At 42.1% G+C, this 21,616-nt stretch overlaps 1 protein-coding gene across 1 annotated transcript in view; it reads left to right on the plus strand.

Annotated features, from left to right (window-relative positions):
- Nucleotides 1-21,616, plus strand: part of LOC137375617 (collagen alpha-1(XXIII) chain-like) — a 339,099-nt gene that overhangs the window by 163,760 nt on the left and 153,723 nt on the right. The window contains exons 6-7 of the mRNA XM_068042994.1: nt 805-831; nt 17,870-17,896. Of these exons, the coding sequence (XP_067899095.1) occupies nt 805-831; nt 17,870-17,896 (54 nt within the window). The remainder of the gene's footprint in view (nt 1-804; nt 832-17,869; nt 17,897-21,616) is intronic.

A 21,616-nucleotide genomic window follows, 5' to 3' on the forward strand; every position in this document is an offset into this window, starting at 1 on the left:
ACTTATGCTAAAGTGTGAAAATGGTGGGAACCTTGGCATATGCATATATTTATAGTGAACCCACTTGCATATGGGGAGGTGCAGTTTTCCCAATGGGAACTGGACACTGCATAATGGCAGGGATACAGCGCAGCATATCCCTGAATTCCTTTCTTCCTTAGCACGCCCCACATCCACTGAAAATTCAGAAGGGGGAGACCTAGGCCAAAGTGTTTAATCATTTTTTAACTGTGCTAAAACTTGCATTTCTGATTGTCTAAAGTTTGTAGAAAAGCTTCATTTGTTCATTTGTATCTGTTCATTCCAAAATTCTGTCAGTAAAGCATTTAAAGGATAACATGATTACTGTCTATACTTAATATTATGTTGTTTTTCACAGATGGCAACAATAACTTTCCATGCAAGTGTTGCATTTTCAGTAACGCTGCTGTGAAATGGGTGTCTAATATTTTTTTCTAAATGCAATACATGAAGGTGTTTTTCAGCCTATGTTAAAATACTTAATTTCATTGTAATTTCATTCAAAGGACACAATTGAAATTATGCATTCATCATTTACAAATCTATTGTTATACATCAGATTCCTAGGGATAGAAATTCGTCTCAGGCAGTGGTGCAAAACGGTTGGTAGCAAAGCCCCTGCCTGTTATATGCAGCATCCAACATTCAGTTCCATTGACTGCACTGCACCACTGCCCAAAACAAATTTCTACTCCCTAGTACCCTATGTACACAGCCATGCTGATATGTTTCTATTAATTTAATCCTGCAATCCTAAAATTTTGTTTTGGTTTTGGATTCTAGGGCCCTCTTGGATTGGATGGAAAGCCAGTAGGTATTTTCCTGTACTAAGTGTTCAAAAGAAGCTTGCACAACTTTCTTGTCATCTGCTGTAGGAAGAATAGATTAAAATAGAAAAACATAATTCAGTTTGAGTGAATAAAGAGCAAAGTGAAAATCAAGTGTTTTGTTCCTGAACCTGCAACGTAACCCGTTTCCCAGCTTAACAGAAATTTAACTGAGGTTAGTATTAAGCTGCCTTAATGTTTATGGTATCTTTCTCTTTGAATAGAGAATTGTCCTCTGCTATGCTTGTGTAAAATTTGAAAAGCTTTTTAAAATCTGCAGCTTCATAACTAAATGTAAACTGAGATAAACAGGTTTCAGTAATTGCTCAGACGACATGAGGGCAGACCAAACAGTATCTGGTGACAACCTTTGCCATTGCTGAGTTCTCTCCCTGGGTTGCCTTTCCTTCTGTGTTCCCCAAGCCTTCTCTGGGTCTCTCACTTTCATTAATGCTGAACATCTTGTATGCTTCAAAATATTGGAAAATGGACCAAAAAGTGTGAACAGTGAAAATTTCCTTTGAGGCATTAACCCAGACCCCCTCCCTCCAGCTCCAAAATTTTTTCACACATCACTTTTTCCTGTATATAATACAATCTGATGGAACGTTGGTCATAGCTGCAGCTGAAGTCATATGTTCCTGCACCACTGCTTCTCTTCATGTCAAATGTGAGGCGATTGGGTTACAGTTTTCACAGAAAAAAGATAAGCAAAGTTGCGGACACGAATAAAAGTCTTGAAGTCCAATGAAATAATATGGAAACAAAAGCAAAATACTGTGGATGCTGGAAATCTGAAACAAAACAGAAAATGCTTGAAATACTCAGCAAGTCAGGCAGCATCTATGGAGAGAGAAACAGAGTTAATGTTTCAGGTCTCTCTGAACTGTTCTGATGAAGGGGTGAATTTTACCTGTCCCTCAACATCAGGGGTCATGGCGGGGTGGGGGGGGGTGGGGGTGGGGGGGGGGTGGAGCCCGGAAAATGCCTCCAGGAGAGGCCCACCACGGCCCTGCCCCATATTACCGGCAGCGCCCACCCCCCGCCCCCGGCGTTTGGTGACGGGAGCAGGATTTAAATATGTTACCTACTGGCTCCCATCGGTCATCCCATTACCATATTCCAGCCGGTTGCCAGGACTCTCGCGCCTTTGGATCTCTGACCGGTGAACTCATGCGGGGCCCTGGTGGGGAGAGGGGAGGAAGTATGTTTTCAGGGCGGGGGGGGGAGGAAAATGAAGCCTTTCTGATTGGTCCAGGGGGTGGTGGGAAGGGGTAAGGTTCAAAGTTTATAAACTTTGAGGAGGGTGGGAAAGGTCGAGACTGAAAGGTAAGTTTTTTTTTGGCGGGGGGGAGGGCAAGTAATAATTTGTTTTGTCATGGGGGTAGAATCATAGAATGGTTACAGCACAGAAGGAGGCCATTCGGCCCATCATGTCCATGCTGGCTCTCTGCAAAAAGCAACTCACCTCGGCCTACTCCCCTGCCTTTTCCCCATAGCCCTGCAATTTTTTTTCTCTTTAGGTAATTACCCAATTCACTTTTGAAGGCCTCAACTGAATCTGCCTCCACCACACTCTCAGGCAGTGAAAAAAGATTTTCCCCATGTCGCCGTTATTTCCTTTACCAACCACCTTAAATCCGTGTCCTCTGGCAATGGACCCTTCTGCCAATAACAACAGTTTCTCCCCATCTATTGTGTCCAGACCCCTCATGATTTTAGAGTCATAGAGTCATACAGCGTAGAAACAGGCCCTTTGGCCTACCGCGTCCATGCCGACCATAATGCCTATCTATACTAATCCTACCTGCCTGCATTAATTCCATATCCCTCTATGCCTTGCTCATTCAAGTACCTGTCCAGATGCCTCAAATGTTGCTACTGTTCCTGCCTCCACCACCTCCTCTGGCAGCTCATTCCAGATACTCACTATTCGTTGTGTGAAAAATTTACCCCTTTGATCCCTTTTAAACCTCCTCCCTCTCACTTAAATCTATGTCCTCTAGTTTTAGTCACCCCTACCATGGGAAACAGACTCTGGCTATCTACCCTATCTATGCCTCTCATAATTTTATATACCTCTATCATGTCCCCTCTCAGCCTGCTTTGCTCCAGGGGAAAAAACAGACCCAGCCTATCCAATCTCTCTTTATAACTCAAGCCTTCCAAACCAGGCAACATCCTTGTGAATCTTTTCTGCACCCTCTCTAGCTTAATCACATCTTTCTTGTAGTGCGGCAACCAGAACTGCACACAGTACTCCAAATGCAGCCTAACCAACGTTATGTACAACTGTAACATGACGTCCCAACTCTTGTACACAGTGCGTCGGCTGATGAAGGCAAGCATGCCATACGCCTTCTTCACCACCCTGTCTACCTGTGTTATCACTTTCAGGGAACGATGTACTTGCATCCCAAGGTCTCTCTGCTCAACAACACTCCCCAGGGCCCTGCCATTCACTGTATATGTCCTGCCCTGGTTTAACTTCCCAAAATGCATCACTTCGCATTTGTCTGCGTTAAATTCCATTTGCCAATCCCTTGCCCATTTTCCCAGATTATCTATATCCTGTTGTAACCTTAGACAACCTTCTTCACTGTCCACTGTACCACCAATTTTGGTGTCATCTGCCAACTTACTAATCATGCCCCCTACATTCACATCCAAGTCATTAATATATATGACAAACAACAGAGGGCCCAGCACCGATCCCCGCAGCACACCACTGGTCACTGGCCTCCAATCTGAAAAACAACCCAACACTACCACCCTCTGCCTCCTATCACCAAGCCAATTTTGTATCCAATTGGCTAGCTCACCCTGGATCCCATGTGTTCGAACCTTCTGGACCAGCCTACCATGCGGGGCCTTGCTAAAGTCCATGTAGACAACGTACACTGCCCTGCCCTCATCAATCCTCTTGGTCACCTCCTCAAAAAACTCAATCAAATTCGTGAGACATGATTTCCCATGCACAAAGCCATGCTGACTATCCCTAATCAGACCTTGCCTTGACAAATGCATATAAATCCTGTCTCTCAGAATCCCTTCCAATAACTTTCCCACCACTGATGTAAGGCTCACATCATCGGTGGAGGGGTGGTCTGACCCAGCCATGTAAATGAGCTGCCGTGCTAAATATCACGGCAGCTCCATGGATTAAATCTCGCACATGCGCCCCACCGTTTTTGAAGCTGCGGCGAGCTGGAAAAATTCTGTCCAAAAGCTCACAGAGACCTGAAATGCTGGCTGGGATTTTATCTGGATGCCAGAGGTCTTGACCTCTGGCAAAAGTGCTGGCGAGAACCCCATGTCGCCCTTTGTATGGGAGACCCGCCGAATCAAGTGCCAATTAGGCGCCTAACTGGACAGCAGCGGGCCTTCCACGGGATCAAGGAACCCGGCGACTGAAGTCCCACCCTCTGAGAGCTGTTAGCCAATCAGAGGCCAGCAGTTCTTTAACTGAGCAGTGCCACCACAGTTCTGCCTGTACAGCACCCACCCAAGGCCCCGGAGCAACGCTGGATCCAGGCCACAGGAAGGTCAGGGTGGGAGGGCTCTCATGGGGTGGGGTTCGCAGGAGAGGGGATTGTAGGGGGGTTGGCAGCAGGACAAGGGGGTGGCTCTCAGCAAGAATTACCCCTCTGCCATGGGGAGAGCATAATATTCCCCCCATGAGCTCTGTTTCTCCTCCACTGATGCTGCCTGGCCTGCTAGGTATTTCGAGCATGTACTGTTTTTGTTTGAAATAATATGGAATTTAACTTATTAACCTTGAGACAGTGATTTAGTCATATGCCTTTATTCAGGGCTGTTTTTAAGTTTTATGTTGTCTTTTGAGTTGTCAGCATTTTTGAAGCTGTCAGTTTTTCTGAAGCTGTTTGTCAGCATTTCCGAGTTTTGAAGTTTGGCAAGTTTGCAAGGAGGAAAAATAATCTCAATTAGAGAGATAGGAGAAAGAGAGTGTCTTCTCGAATTGAGGGATTGGTAGACAATATCTCTATGTACTAAAGAAGGAATAAAGAGTGTGTATGAATTGGGGGAATTATTCAAAGTGGCTTCTGAACCAAGGAATGGAGTGAAGTGTTTGTGAAAGTGAGGAAAGAGTTTTGTGGACTGGGGAGGGATGGGAGTGTCTTGAGTACTGGGGAGAGGGGAATTGCTTTCCAAGCTAGGGAGGGGCAATGTCTTGCAAGCTTTGAGAGAGGAAGAAAAGAGTATCTTGTGGGCTGGTAGGAAAGTGTCTTATGAACTGTATTATGCACTGAGCAGCAACATGTCTTCTGAACTTTGGAGAGAGAGGGAAATGGCTTATGAACTCAGGGATGGGAGAGAATACTTTGTGAATTGAGGAGGAAATGTGATATGAACCTGGGAGCAAAGTGTTGTACAAATGTGTCATATGAGCTGAGGGAAGAGGAAAAGAGTGTCTTGTGAACGGAGGAATTGAGCTTTTTTGGTTAGGTGGTGAAGAGGTAGCACAGCATGTTAGAGAGGGGAGTGTCTATGGATGTTCTGTATATGGGCTTACAGAGGAAATTAATAAGGTTCTGCACAAAATTATTAAGAATGAGAATACACAGAATTGAAGGTAACCTGTGACTTGGGTCGATAATTGGTTGAGAGAGTAAGAATGAGGACTTTAGTTTTCTGTGAGAAATGTGTTTTTCAGGGGTATGTAGTGGGCCTTAGCTTTTCTGCATATATATTCCTTGGATGAAGTAATAGGAAGTTGTATATCCAAGTTTCCAAATGACACTCAGTTAGGAGACACAGTAAGTTGTGTGGAGGTGAGCAGCAAGTTACAACAGGGTCAGAAGCAGACTACGTGAGTGGGTAAAACTATGGAAAATGGAGTTCAATGTTAGGGAGTATGCAGTCATCCATTTTGGATCTGAGAAAGACAAATCAGAATATCTTCTTAATGGTGAGAGACTACGAGCTGTGGAGGAACAAAAGGATTTGGGTGTCCATGTACACTAATCAATGAAAGCTAGTGCACAGGTACAAAATCATTGGTAAACTCATGGAGCCATCAGGCAGCCTGCTTAATATGACCCAGAAATTCTATGGATAGAACTTTTTGGAGATCTTGGGAGTAATTTTCCCCTCTTATTTAAAATATAACATTTTCAATATGATCAAAACTGAACAGGTTTTACAGTGGGCAAGCTAATGCCTATGTGCTGATGGTAGAATTTATCCCTTTGTATATTGATGGCAAAAGGCATCTTACTCAGTGTTTCAACTTCAGCAGGACCCAGTTTTTATTCATTTTCAGAATCAGTCAGTCAGGTATTTCACTTCTCGTTTGCTTAACTTAATTTTATCCTTGTTGAGTCAGATATCCTTTTGTGGGCATTACTTCAACGTCCACATTTAAAATCAGTAGTTGCTTATATCAGCCAAAAAATAATAACCATTGGCCATTTGCATTAACATCCATTTCAAAGTTACCAGTGATAGCTGTGCTTACTCACTAATTTTGAAGTGGTCTGCCACTGCAGTTTGTTTCTCTTCTGATTCATGAGCAGCAATATGAGGAATGTCAATGCTGAGAAACTGAACATTTCTACATTCATTCTTGTATACAATGACCCAGATTTTGCTGCGAGCAGTGAAGGAACGGCTTCCACTGATCACCCCACTGAAAATTGCCTGTTTATCAGCTGAGATTTCCTCTAATCTGGCATCTTTTCCAATACAGCAACCTCCACAGAGAATCTGTGGTGTCTGTGAACAGGACAAGCAATAGCGAGCCTCTTCAACCAATCAGATTGAAGAATCGTCAAAGAGACATGCTGAAACTAGACCATGTAGTATAAACCAGGAAATATAAATTAGATTTAAATGATGTACACAAAGCAAGTATATCAGTAGTAATAAGGGACAGAGATAAGAGACACAGAAAAGGTTAAAAAAAATCCTTTAAATTTTGTTTTGTATGAGACTCTACATTTCTACAATTAACTTTTCAGGGCTAGAGAGGTTGTTCAGCAATAATTATCACTACCACACCATTAAAAGCTCACTTACTCCTGAATACACCGGCTGCAATATTTTCAGGTGTTTTTAGTGCAGAGCTCATGGGCTAGTATAGCAAGTTCACAATGTTGCAGTCACTTCAATACTGAGTCTATTGACAAGGACTGCAACAGCACACCCTCTGGATGAGCAGGTATCTCTGACAACAATTTCTGGATTTCTGCATTTAACTGTGCATGTGTGTACTCCAAAAGTTCCTGTCAGATTTCTTCCATTATAACAGTGACTGCTGTTATTCTCATTGCAAATTCCAGACCATTATGTTTATTCTCAAATCAGGTGGCCAATTCCATCTGAATTCACTTCATCGATGGCACTCAGCAAACCTCTGGGCCTCAGTTTAATGTCCTCACTGCCTCATTGTCAAAATCATTGGTGACAGCAGTTGCTGTACTTCCAATACATGCTTGCTCAAGTACACCTTCGGAGAGGACTGATTTGGTACAGTATTTATTCAGCTGAATGCTTACTTCTGCTCTAGAGCCTCAGCTCACGTTTCACTTCGAATTAGAGATCCAAATAATAGACCGGGGTGACCTACAACAATTTTTTTTAAAGAGGGGATTTCAATATAAAGGCAGTGAAGCAGGTAAATTGAAAGGTGATATAATGGGAGAGTGAGCGAAATGGAACCCAGGATTCTTTCTTGATGTTCACTGCATTCACTTAAACACCTGGTTAGCATTTTCAACAGTTCTAAGTACTCATTACAAACCCACTCGCATCTTATTAATTGTGTTGTACCCGAGCGCCACACCATATTTCACCACTTTTTTTGGCAGAATCCAGCTTTACAGAATCCTCAAAATGACAGGTCTGTTCTTTTAATTTGATTCTTTACCAGGAATACTGAACCACATTATCCCAGCAATCGTGTATAGGGGGTAATCGTGTTTACATGAACTTGCTGCTATAAGCCTTAGCGACTGCGTTATAGTTATCCCAGAGTACGTACTTACTTTCAGATCCATATCTATCAATTCATAACCTTTACTTTTGTCAGTAAAAGCGTTTAATATCAGTTCAGACTTTATAAAACCCTCTTCTTAGGACCTGTTCTGTATCCCAATAACTATTTTGTCGTTTATTGGACTTTCTTCTAGAGCTCCAGTGTTACCTGTTCTACCTAAGGTGTGGAGATGTGGTACATACGACTCTGTTGTTTCTTCTGAAAATGGAGCCCCATTTTAACCTGGCCCACTTCTCAAGAATGGTGCATGTTTGGGCCGGATGCCATTTTGCACTCAATTTTGCTGTATGTTGCTGACAAGTTAGCATTCGATAGCCAGTCTCTTGGACAGGTTAGAGTCAACATGCTGGTGGTTAGCAATGTTCTGGAGCTTATACAGTCTTATCCTGAGGGCTGAATGATTGAGGTGAGTACTTGCCTTCCTTTGAATGATGATGTCGACTCCTGGGATATCAAATGATGAGTTTCCTTCAGCAGAGCTGACTAGCTCTAGAAGAACATCCATTGTTTCTGTGTCCTATCAAGTGATCGAAGACACATTAGTTCTAAAGAAGGAGTAAGCCAATGAAATAAAATCAAGGAAATTTCAGAGGCCGTTTGAACACCGTGAACATTCCCACCCTAAACCCCTGCAGACTTTTCTTAGTGGAGGAAGGGTTACAATATTAAACCCCAGATTTTCCAACCCATTCTCACTAGGAACACAGCCTTGAAAAATTACTCTAAACTACATGGCTTTAATGAACTTCACAGCTCAGCTCCTGTGCAAATATTTTTGTAGACTATCCCTAAAGTTTATAGTAATTGCTACAGATCAAAAAGAAAATGCCAAAAAAACAGAAAATGATGACAAACACAACAGATGAGTTGGCATCTAAAAATCTAAAAGTTAGGTTAAAATTTTCATAGAGACTTCAGCAAAACTATGCATAAATTAATGTAATTGCCTGGTTTGCTGCTGCCAATTGTAAAAACATTTGGAGAGTTTGATTTTGTCCCCCCCCCCCCCCCCTCCTCAGGCTGTATAAAAAACACCAATAGCAAATATTAAACTCATATCTCCTGTTAAATCAGGTTCATAGTATTCACTGAAATGATCATGAAGGATCAAATCACACAGAAAGTTAAATGGAATAATTCACTCAAAAAGCGGTTTCCATAGTGAATGCTCCCCCACCAGCCCCACTTCCCAATGTATTTCCAGCTACATTTCTTGGGCCTCCTTGTCTCGAGAGACAATGGGTAAACGCCTAGAGGTGGTCAGTGGTTTGTGGAGCAGCACCTGGAGTGGTTATAAAGGCCAATGCTAGAGTGACAGACTCTACACTACAAAGGAAATAATTTTGTGTGAACCATATAGGAAAACTCTATGGGGAAAAAATTGCTCTGGGAGTTAGAAGTGTTTTTACATTGTAAATATGCATTAATGTGTAGTAATTTTGTACACACTAACAAAGCAGTTGTTCACTTGCTGGGGGCCAAAACATCTGTTTACCCATAAGTAAGGTTGTTTATTTGGGTAAACATGTTTTGGCCATTAAGTCGTAATTTTTTAGCGCAAGTGATTTGTCATCACTTAAATCAACTGATAATTCATTGCCCTCTTTATGCAAAATTGTGGTATTTGGTAAATGTAGAAAATGGTGCTACATGCAGGAATGCTAGAACTTTGTAAAATATGTCGCAAGATCACAGAATTGTTACAGTGCAGAAGGAGGCCATTCCACCCATTGTGTCTGCACCAGCTCTCTGAAAGAGCAATTCACCTAAAGCCATTCCCTTGCCCTTTCCCCGTAACCCTGCATATTCTTCCTTTTCAGATAACAGTCTAATTCCCTTTTGAATGCCTCGATTGAACCTGCCTCCACCACACTCTCTGGCAGTGCATTCCAGATCCGAACCACTTGATGTGTGAAGAAGTTTTTCCTCATGTTGCTTTTGCTTCTTTTGTCAATCACTTAAAATCTTTTCCCTCTCGTTCTTGATCCTTTCACAAGTAGGAACAGTTTTTCCCTATCCACTCTGTCCAGACCCCTCATGATTTTGAATCCTTCTATCAAATTTCCTCTCAGCCTTCTTTTCTCCAAAGAAAACAGTCCCAACTTCTCCAATCTGTCTTCGTACCAGAAGTTCCTCATTCCTGGAACCATTCTCATGAATCTTTTCTGTACTCTCTCCAATGCCCTCACGTCTTTCCAAAGTGCAGCGTCCAGCACTGGACACAATACTCCAGCTGAGGCCGAACTAGTGTCTTATACAAGTTTAACATAACCTCCTTGCTCTTGTACTCTATGCCCCTATTAATAAAGCTCAAGATACTGTCTCAACCTGTCCTGCCACCTTCAATGACTGGTCCCTTTGCTCTTGCACCCCCTTTAGAGTTGTACCCTTTATGTTATATTGTCTCTCCATGTTCTTCCTCTCTGCATTGAACTTCTTTTGCCATGACAACAAATAATTTGAAGTAATTTTTTTGACCTTCCTTAGGAACAAATGAAAACAGGAACAGGTGTAGGCCATTCAGCCCAATGAGCTAGTGCCGACAGTTGGATTATAGATGATCTATACCTCAACTACACTTAACTGCCTTTGCTTCATATCGCTCGATGTCCTTACCTAACAAGAATATAACAATGACCTCTTGAAATGTTCAACTGATCCAGCACTCACAGCCTTTTGAGGAAGAGTTTCAGATTTTTATTAACTTTCATTAAATGCTTCCTGATTTCACTCCTCAATGGCCTAGCTCTAATTTTTCTGGATTCTGGATTCCCTAATTATAGAATATAGTTTATTTGTATCAACTGTTACGACCGAGGTGGGAGGAGTGCACTGTTTTTTCTAGTTCCACTTCTCCACAGGTCACAACATATATTTAAATGTTTACCCAATTACCAATACGGTCAATCAGACTCTGTTTTTATCCCAGAATAAAATACACCAACCAGGTTTCTTTAATAAACAAAAAAATTATCAGTTTATTATAAAACAAGACTTAACCAGTAACGAAGCAAAGCATTAACACACAGATTGAAATATGAAAGTTCCCTTTTACTTTCGCCCCTCACACATACACACACACACACACACACACATCGGTTAACCGAAAAATAAAATGATATTCTCTTTAGAGCTCCATTACAAAGAAAAGACAGAAAAAGAATACTTTGGCCAAATACTTGCTCATTCTTGAAGAATAAAGTGATATGGAAAGATGTCCGTTGTCCCTTTTGGTCTGGTGTCCCAAATACACGTAGACGGCTGTCACTGGGATCGTCCTAGAACAGTTCTTTTCAGGCGATATTGAGGATCAGTTTGGGAGACTTTCTAGGAGAAACATGGCGACTGGGGTTTTTGGCAGTCCTTTCAGGAGAAATGCAGCATCTGTTTCTCTAATTCTTACGCATGATTTTCAAAGAGATGGAAGAGGGTGCTGATGGTGACTGCTCTCTTGGCTGGTTTTCTCCAACTGCCTTCAAAACAGTTCACACCCCAACACACTGTCCAAAGTGAAACAAAAGTGGTAAGCACTGCAGCCTCACAGCTCCAGCAACCCGGGTTCGGTTCTGGGTACTGCCTGTGTGGAGTTTGCAAGTTCTCCCTGTGACCGCGTGGGTTTCCTCCAGGTGCACCGGTTTCCTCCCACATGCCAAAGACATGTGGGTTGATAGGTAAATTGGCCATTGTAAAAATTTCCGCTAGTGCAGGTAGGTGGTAGGGGAATTGAGGGAAGGTTGGGATGTGAGAGGGAAAATGGGATTAATGTAGGATTAGTATAAATGGGTGGTTGATGGTCAGCGCGGACTTGGTGGGCCGATGGGCTTGTTTCGGTGCTGTATCTATCTATGACTCTATGGCTCCAAAACCAATATCTCAAGAGTCAAGCCTCCTGACCCCTTAAATGTTGACCTGTCACTTCTCTGTTAACATCTTCTCCAAGTCAAAAAGCTGCTGCTGGGTACTTATCTGAGGACAGGAGAATTCCAGTAAGGGTTGTTTACAAATTAAGTCCAAAAGACCTTCCAATGACCCCAGTGAAAAAAAATCTATGGAATCCTTTTCAGTTTTCCCAAATAAAACAATGTCCATAATTCTAAAATACATGGGTCCGCAAAAGAAAAAACTAACAAAAAATATAGAAGCATTGTCATAACACAACCCAATTGAGACCCTTCATCAGTTTAAAGTCCTTAATTAGATTACTCCTCAACCTTCTAAACTCAAGAGAATTCAAACCAAGTTTATGCAACCTGTCCTCATTATTTAACCTTTTTAGCCCTGGTATAATTCTGGTGAATATGCGCTGTACTCCCTCTAAGACCAACATACCTTTCCTAAGATTTAATGCCCAAAACTAAATGCAGCACTCCTGATGGTGTCTGACCAAGGGTCTATGCAACTGAAGCATCACTTTCTGAATTTTTCTCTCCAACCCCCTTGAGTAAAGGAGCAACATTCCATGAGCTTTTTTCCTTGCATTTTTTACCCGTACACTACCTTTTTGTGATTTGTGTACATGGAGACCTAAATTCCCTTTCTCCTCAACATCTTCTGGTCTCTTAACATGAAGAAAGTATTCTGATTTATCTATCTCTGATCAAAAGTGGATCACCACACACTTTCCCACATTGACTCCATCTGGAATTCTTTTGCCTAATGACTTTGTCTGTCCCTTTGTAACGTCCTGCCCCCATCTACATTACTTATTGGACCTCCTAACTTTGTGTCATCTGTAAACTTGAATATGCAACTGGCTGTTCCTTCATCCAACTCATTAATATACATGGTGAAAAGCTGATGCCCCAGTACAGACCCCTGGGGAGCACCACTTGTCACATCCCACCAATCAGTGAAAATGTCCTTTATCCCTACTCTATCCCCTACCTCTCAATCAATTACCAAACATGTCACAAGGTTACCACTAATTTGTGTACTTACATTTTTGCTAATAATCTCTTGTATGGAACCTTATCAATTGCCTTCTGGAAGTCCATCTAGACAACATTCTAGACATACCACTATCCACCATGCTCATGATCTCAAAAATGCAACTAGATTCATCAGACATGACGTATCCTTCACAAATCCACACTGATTCATACATCTTCCCCAACTACTAGTCTCTCCCTCATCTCTTTTTCAAGGACATTGATGACTGCATTGGTGGCATTTCCTGCTCTCACTCCAAACTGGAAAATTTCATCAACCTTGCTTCCAATTTCCACCCTTCCCTCACCTTCACATTATCTATCTCCGACTCATTTCCCTTCCTCAACTTCTCTATCTCCATTTCTGGTGATAGGCTGTCAACCAATATCTACTGTAAACCCAGTGACTTCCACAGCTACCTTGACTGCATTTCCTCCCATCCTGCTTCCTGTAAAGATTCTATTGCATTCTCCTAGTTTGTCCATTTCTGTTGCACCTGTTCTGACAATGCCACCTTCCATACCAATATGCCATCTTCTTTCTTCAACCAAGGATTCTCCTCTACTGTGGTTGACAAGACCCTCAACCTTGTTGGTTCTATTTCCCACACCTCTTTTCTTGTCTCTTTCACTCCCTTCCAGACCAAAATAGAGTTCCCAATGTCCTCGTCTTCCATCTCACCAGCCTCCAAATTTAACAGATCATCCTCTGCTCTTTATAGCCCGTCCATTTCTAGCATGATACAACCACCAAGCACATCATCCCCTCGCCTTTCCACATTTCAAAGGGACCATTCCCTCCGCGACACCCTGGCCCACTCCTCAATCACCCCCAACAACCCCTCCCCTTCCCAGACCAGGCTTCCATGCAAGCACAGGAGGTGCAACATGTTCCCTTTTACCTCCTCCCTTCCTAACGTCCAAGGCCCCAAACACTCCTTCCAGGTGAAGCAGCAATTTACTTTTAACTTCTTTCAATTTAGTACAATGTATTCACTAATCACAATCTAGTCTCCTCTACATTGGGGAGAACACCACAGATTGGACGATGGCTTTGCAGAACTCCTCCATTCAGTCAGCAAGCGTGACCCTGAGCTTCCAGTCGCCTAACATTTTAATTCTCCACCCCACTCCCACTCTGACCACTCTGTCCTCGGCCTCCTACATTGTTCCAATAAAGCTCAATGTAAGCTGGTGGAAAAGCACTCATCTTTTGGTTAGGCACTTTACAGCCTTCCAGACTCAACATTGAGTTAAACAATTTCAGATCATTGCCACTGCTTCCATTTTTTGGACAACAGATGTTGGTGATGATTCTATAATTTTCCATTTACAGCTCCTTTGGATTCACCTTTTGTTTCCTTACTTGTCCTGTTGAGAAACACTAAGGGGCAAAAAACGTTAGTGGGGGTTGTATATAGACCCGAAAACTGTAGTGGTGATGTTGGGAATGGCATTAAACAGGAAATTAGAGATGCATGTGATAAAGGAACATCTGTAATTATGGGTGACTTTAATCTGCATATAGATTGGGCAAATCAAATTAGTCACAATACCGTAGAGGAGGAATTCTTGAAGTGTATACGGGATGGTTTTCTGGACCAATACGATGAGGAACCAACTAGAGAACAGGCCATCCTAGACTGGGTATTGTGTAATGAGAGAGGAATAATTGACAATCTAGTGGTGCGAGACCCCTTGGGGATGAGCGACCATAATATGATAGAATTCTTCTTCAAGATGGAGAGTAACGTAGTTGATTCTGAGACTAGGGTCCTGAATCTTAGTATAGGAAACTATGAAGGTATGAGGCGCGAGTTGGCCAGGATGGATCGGGAAACGTTACTTAAAGGGATGACGGTGGATAGGCAATGGCAAACATTTAAAGAGTGCATGGATGAACTGCAACAATTGTTTATCCCTGTCTGGCACAAAAGTAAAACGGGAAAGGTGGCCAAACCATGGCTTACAAGGGAAATTAGAAATGGCATGAAATCCAAGGAATAGGCAGATAAATTTGCCAGGAAATACAACAGACCTGAGGATTGGGAGCAGTTTAGAATTCAGCAAAGCAGGACCAAGGGATTGATTAAGAAGGGAAAAATAGAGTACGAGAGCAAGCTTGCGGGGAACATAAAAACTGACTGTAAAAGTTTCTATAGGTATGTGAAGAGAAAAAGATTGGTGAAGACAAATGTAGGTCCCTTACAGTCAGAAACAGGGGAATTTATGATGGGGAACAAAGAAATGGCTGGCCAAATAAATGTATATTTTGGATCTGTCTTCACAAAGGAGGACACAAATATCATACCAGAAATGTTGGGGAACACAAGGCTTAGTGAGAGAGAGGAACTGAAGGAAATCAGTATTAGTAGAGAAATGGTGTTGGGGAAATTGATGGAATTGAAGGCCGATAAATCCCCAGGGCCCGATGGTATGCATCCCAGAGTACTTAAGGAAGTGGCCCTAGAAATAGTGGATGCATTGGTGGTCATCTTCCAGGATTCTATAGACTCTGGAACAGTTCCTACAGATTGGAGGGTAGCAAATGTAACCCCACTATTTAAAAAGGGAGGTAGAGAGAAAGCATGGAATTATAGACCAGTCAACCTGACGTCGGTAGTGGGGAAAATTCTAGAGTCCATTATCAAAGATATTATAGCAGAGCACTTAGAGAACAGTGGTAGAATCGGGCAGAGTCAGCATGGATTTACGAAAGGAAAATCATACTTGACAAATCTACTAGAATTCTTCGAGGATGTAACTAGTAGAGTTGATGAGGGGGAGCCAGTGGATGTGGTTTATTTGGACTTTTAGAAGGCTTTCGACAAAGTCCCACATAAGAGATTAGCATGTAAAATTAAAGCGCATGGGATTGGGGGTAGTGTATTGCGATGGATCGAAAATTGGTTGGCAGACAGGAAACAAAGAGTAGGGATAAACAGGTCTTTTTCCGAATGGCAGGCAGTGACTAGTGGGGTACCACAGGGATCTGTGCTAGGACCCCAGCTATTCACGATATACATTAATGATTTAGATGAGGGAACTAAATGTAATATCTCCAAATTTGCTGATGACACAAAACTGGGTGGGAGGGTGAGTTGTGAGGAGGATGCAGAGAGGCTTCAGGGTGATTTGGCCAAGTTGAGTGAGTGGGCAAATGCATGGCAGATGCAGTATAATGTGGATAAATGTGAGGTTATCCACTTTGGTAGCAAAAACAGGAAGGCAGATTATTATCTGAACGGCTATAAACTGAGAGAGGGGAATATGCAACGAGACTTGGGTGTTCTCGTCACCAGTCGCTGAAGGTAAGCATGCAGGTGCAACAGGTGGTAAAAAAGGCAAATGGTATGCTGGTCTTCATAGCGAGAGGATTTTAGTACAGGAACAGGGATATTTGCTGCAATTATACAAGGCCTTGGTGTGGCCACACCTGGAATATTGTGTGCAGTTTTGGTCTCCTTATCTGAGGAAGGATGTTCTTGCTATAGAGGGAGTGCAACAAAGGTTTACCAGACTGATTCCTGGGAGGTGGAACTGACGTATGAGGAGAGATTGAGTCGGTTAGGATTATATTCGTTGGAGTTCAGAAGAGTGAGGGGGGATCTCATAGAAACCTATAAAATTCTAACAGGTCTTGACAGGGTAGATGCAGGAAGGATGTTACCAATGGTAGGGGAGTCCAGAACCTGGGGTTATAGTCTAAGGATACGGGGTAAACCTTTCAGGACTGAGATGAGGAGAAATTTCTTCACCCAGAGAGTGGTGAGCCTGTGGAATTCGCTACCACCAGAAAGCAGTTGAGGCCAAAACATTGTATGTTTTCAAGAAGGAGTTAGATATAGCTCTTGGGTCTAAAGGGATCAAAGGGTATGGGACGAAAACGGGAACAGGTTACTGAGTTGGATGATCAGCCATGATCATAATGAATGGCGGAGCAGGCTCGAAGGGCCGAATGGCCTACTCCTGCTCCCATTTTCAATGTTTCTATGTTACCATCCCCTTTCGCCTTGCACCATCATCTCTTTTTTCATATAATCTCTACCGCCTTCCACCCTATTACAGACCTTCCTTTTTTTCCTACCCTCCCCACCTTCGTCCCCTATACCTGTCTCTGTACTTGCTTAAAACCTGTTACATCTCTAACTTTTTCCACTTCTGATGAAAGGCCATTGACTTGAAACATGGGCAGGATTTTCAGTTCCAATGCAGGCGAATGCGGAAGTGGCTGTGTGCGAACATTTGCACTGCTGGCCAGCCTTCCAGTGTACCAGCTCTATCCTGACCCACCCCCCCACCCGGGCCATTTTCCCAGAGATGGAATCAGAGTCGGCAGGGCTACCCACCTGCAAGTGGCGTTAATTGCCCACTTAACGCCCTCAATTATCAGTGGGGCGGGAAGGCCATCCAGGGGCCTTCCTGTCACGAACTTAACTAGGATGGAGACAGGAAGGTGGCAGCGTCCCCTCCCTGTCACCATCCCACCCAACTTAAATGTTCTCCCCACCTCCAAACTTGCTGCGGGGGAGAGCATAAAATCCCCCCAGTAGGTTCATGACTCCCATTTGACCCCGATGTCAGGTCCCATCCCCAAGGGACAAAATCCTGCCTGTTAACTCTGTTTTTCTCTCCACAAATGCTGCTTGACCTTCTGGAATATTACCAGCTTTATCTGTTTTTATGGCATGTATTTTATATGACTCTATTATCCGAAATTGGCTCAAGACTGGAATCTCACTCAAAGTCCTTAAGGATGGCTATTAAAAAATTGACAGTAATGAAGTAAGGACTACTCCTCTAAGGTTAAGGCTAAAGGCTATTTTTGGAGCAGAATGGCAGAAACTTTAGTTTGCACCTAACAATGATGTACCTGATGACACTTGATGTTTGCACTGAGTGCAAAACCGGAAAATGCATTTACTTTCTCAATACTGATATCCCTCATCTTGATAAGCACAAGTAATCACCATAAAATTCTTCAAAAACAAAATTAAGGTGCAACAAATGAATCAAGATTTTCATAAAATATGCTTAAAATTAGAAAGAAAATATTTCATTATTTCCTTTTCTAGGGCCCTCCTGGACCAAAAGGAGAAAAGGTAGAGAATTGTTTATTTTATTCGTAAATTTGTAATATTTCTCCCTGTCTTATAGTATGTTTTCTGTTTGTCATTTGCTCTATTTGCCTTATTTAATTGCTGCCCCCAGCTCCCAGAATACACTGGCAAGAACGACTGCATACAGTTTTTACTACGTGATGCTACAAAACTTAATAAACCGTTCCTTATTTAAATAAGCTGCATGTTTTAATTACTCTAGAGCATTTTAAAATGAAGGTCATCACTGAAATGCTTGCTTTTATTATTAGGGTCCATTTTTGCTTTTAATAAAATGTACTGCATTAAAAATGTTTGATGATCCAAATGGGTGGCCATCCCAAAGTTGGAGGGAGTGTGTGAATAACTTTTTCTTACTTTAAAGGAGCTTATGTAAGTCAAAAATAAATGATTTCTCAGTGTCATATTTTAGTGATTGTTATTATTGCATGTTACTTCAATCATTTAGAAAAATAAAGATGATCTTGTTTTATTTCTATTTAAATATAGGACTTGTACAATTATTTAAATATTCAAAGGGATAAATATTCTTTGTCCAACAAATGACCCCCCCCCCCCCCCCCAATTTAAATATGCGGGTGATAAAACAAATAGAAAGTCCTGGATCGAATGTTGTTGAATATAATGTTTATCTAATAATTGAAGGAGGGCACATAACTCACAAATGGCTAAATGATAAGTAAGTTATCTCCTGCATGAGTTACCATGCAGCACACAACTAATTCCCATACTGTTGAGTTCCCAGTTTCAGCTCCATACCAAGTAGCAGACAGGGCAGTGGGTAAAATCAGGGAACAGCTGTCTTCAAACAATTCTCTTGTTTGTCAGTTTAGAGTGACATTAGCAGAGGTCTGAACATGAGATGACCTCTGCACATGTGGCTCTTGAAGTCTGGGAAAACCTTGTTTTAAAATTAGTAATTCTAACAAGTTTGCAAATCCTTGAGCAAGGCACTAACAAAGAGATTTTTCATTGTTCGAACTGCTCTGAATTTTCCTCTGACCTTTACATTATGTTCTGAAAGTTTAACAAGAACATTTTTAAAAAGCAGCACTAACATCAACAATTTACATTTCTATAGCACCTTTAATGTAGTAAAACATCCCAAGGTGCTTAACTCCATATCAGCCTTCTTAAGGGCCAATTAATACAGAATATATTGATTTCCTCTGTCATTCTTGATGATGAGTTTCTGACCACTTAGAATTGACAAATCGTAAGTGCATACTTGAAAGCAGTTTAGAAGTGAATGTTTTGGGAAGAGTGGGCTAGCTGAATTTTGACTGTCAGAGCAGCAGGCAGAGAAACAGAAAGTAACTCAGGAATGCAAAAGACTTAGCAGGTGTACTAACTGCACCGAACAATAACCCCAGTGGTGGGTTGGCAACCAAGTCCAAATTACTTTCTCAGTGAGCCACCTTTTCACAATCGCAATTGGACCCCAAAATTAGTTTATAGAAGTAACAATGAAGTAAGTGCATGGGTGGTGTGTGCACAGACAAAGATTTGGATTGATGCAAAGAAGCACACTAAAATTGGGAGCAGAAGTTTGTAGGAATGTGAAATTTAAAGGGGACAATTAGGAAGAGAATCCAAAAAGGGGCACAAAATTCTGTAAACTTGTGGAAAGATTCAAAAGGCATCTCAAGCCATTCAACAACATTTGCTAAGGCTGAAGAGAAGAGGGCTAACAAGTGCTAGGCAAAAGAGACAGTAAGGTGCTGCAGGCATGAGTTGTAGGCAAATGTCAGAACAGCCTCTACCTGTCTATTTGATGGCTTTGAAAGTGGAGATAAAGCTACTTAAGGTGTTTATGAGACCCATGGCCCACTGAGTCACTCCACATCACCATCCCAAAAACAAAAACATTAATTCAAAAATCTGATTGGTCTTTTGGATTCAGATTTGATCTACAGGATAATTAAAGTTTAATTTTTTTTTGCTATGGTTGCAGTTTTAACCGAATGATTAGTGGTGGGTTCTGGATAGACTCAGACAGAGAAAGGACAGCTTACTCTCACATTCACCCCCAACATTGCTTAAATTGAATGATTAGTCCTTTTTCCTTTGAATAGCATCCCATTTTATTTACATGGATTCATATTTATTAGAATACTATGAATTAATCATTATTAGGATTCTACTAACACTTTATGAGATATGTCACACTAATTAGTTTTACAAATACTGGGGTAAAATTCAACTTCAATAATGCCAACTGAAAGGAACATAATGGGCAGCCAATCCACTCACTCCTAGTTTGTGGCCCAGTCAAAGTTGTATCTTATCCCTGCTGTTTTGTATTAGAGTCATAAAATGATACCGCACAGAAGGAGGCTATTTAGCCCGTCATGCCTGTGAAGACTATTAGGTAGAGCTATCCAATTAGTCCCACACCCCTGCTCTTTCCCAGTATTTATCCAATTCTCTTTTGAATGTTACGATTGAATCTGCTTCCACCACCCTTTCAGGCGGTGTATTCCAGAGTACAACAACTCTCTGTGTTAAAAGAAAGTTTCCTCATGTCGTGTCTGGTTCTTTTTCCAATCACCTTAAATCTGTGTCCATTTTTATTTGTTCATGGGTTGCGAGCATCACTGACAAGGCCAGCATTTGTTGCCTATTCCTAATTTCCCTTGAGAAGGTGAGCCACCTTCTTTAACCATACGGTGTATGTCCACCCACAGTGCTGTTAGGGAGGGAGTTCCAGGATTTTGACCCAGCGACAGTGAAGGAGCAGTGATATTGTTCCAAGTCAGGATAGTGAGTGACTTGGAGGGGAACTTGCAGGTGGTGGTGATCCCATGTGTCTGCTGCCCTTGCTGTTCTAGATGGTAGAGGTCACAGATTTGGAAGTTGCTGTTGAAAAAGCCTTGGCGAATTGCTGCAGTGTACCTTGTAGATGGTGCATACTGCTGCCACTGTGCACTGATACTGGAGGGAGTGAATGGATGAGGTGCCAATCAATCGGGTTGCTTTGTCCTGGATAGTGTCGAGCTACTTGAGTGCTATTGGAGCTGCACTCATCCAGGCAAGTGGAGAGTATTCCATCACACTCCCGACTTGTGGACAGGCTTGGGGAAGTCAGGAGATGAGTTACTTCTGCAGAATAACCAGCCTTGGACCTGCTCTTGTATCCACAGTATTTATGTGCCTGGTCCAGTTAAGGTTCTGGTCAATGGTAATCCCCAGGATACTGTTGATGGGGGATTCTGCGATGGTAATGCCATTGAATGTTAACCTTTCTGTCATTAGTCAACATTTCTGTCATTGGAAACAGTTTCTCCTTTATCTCGTCTATCAAAACCATTTATGATTCTAACACCTCCATCAAATATCTTCTTAACTGTCTCTGTTCTAAGGAGAACAACCCCAGCTGCTCCAGTCTCTCCAAATAACTGAAGTTCTTCATCCTCAATACCATTCTAGTAAATTTCTTCTCACCCTCTATAAGACTTTAACATCATTCCTAAATTATGATGTGCAAAACTGAACACAACCTGAGGCCTAACCAGTGTTTTATAAAGGTTTAGCATAACTTCCTTGCTTATGCTGGCGGACAGCCATAAAGGCGGGGCTAAAGTGTGGCGAGTCGAAGAGACTTAGCAGTTGGCAGGAAAAAAGACAGAGGCGCAAGGGAAGAGCCAACTGTGTAACAGCCCCGACAATCAGATTTTTCTGCAGCACCTGTGGAAGAGCCTG

The sequence above is a fragment of the Heterodontus francisci genome, chromosome 12 (genome assembly GCF_036365525.1).
Source record: "Heterodontus francisci isolate sHetFra1 chromosome 12, sHetFra1.hap1, whole genome shotgun sequence".
NCBI classification, from domain to species: domain Eukaryota; kingdom Metazoa; phylum Chordata; class Chondrichthyes; order Heterodontiformes; family Heterodontidae; genus Heterodontus; species Heterodontus francisci.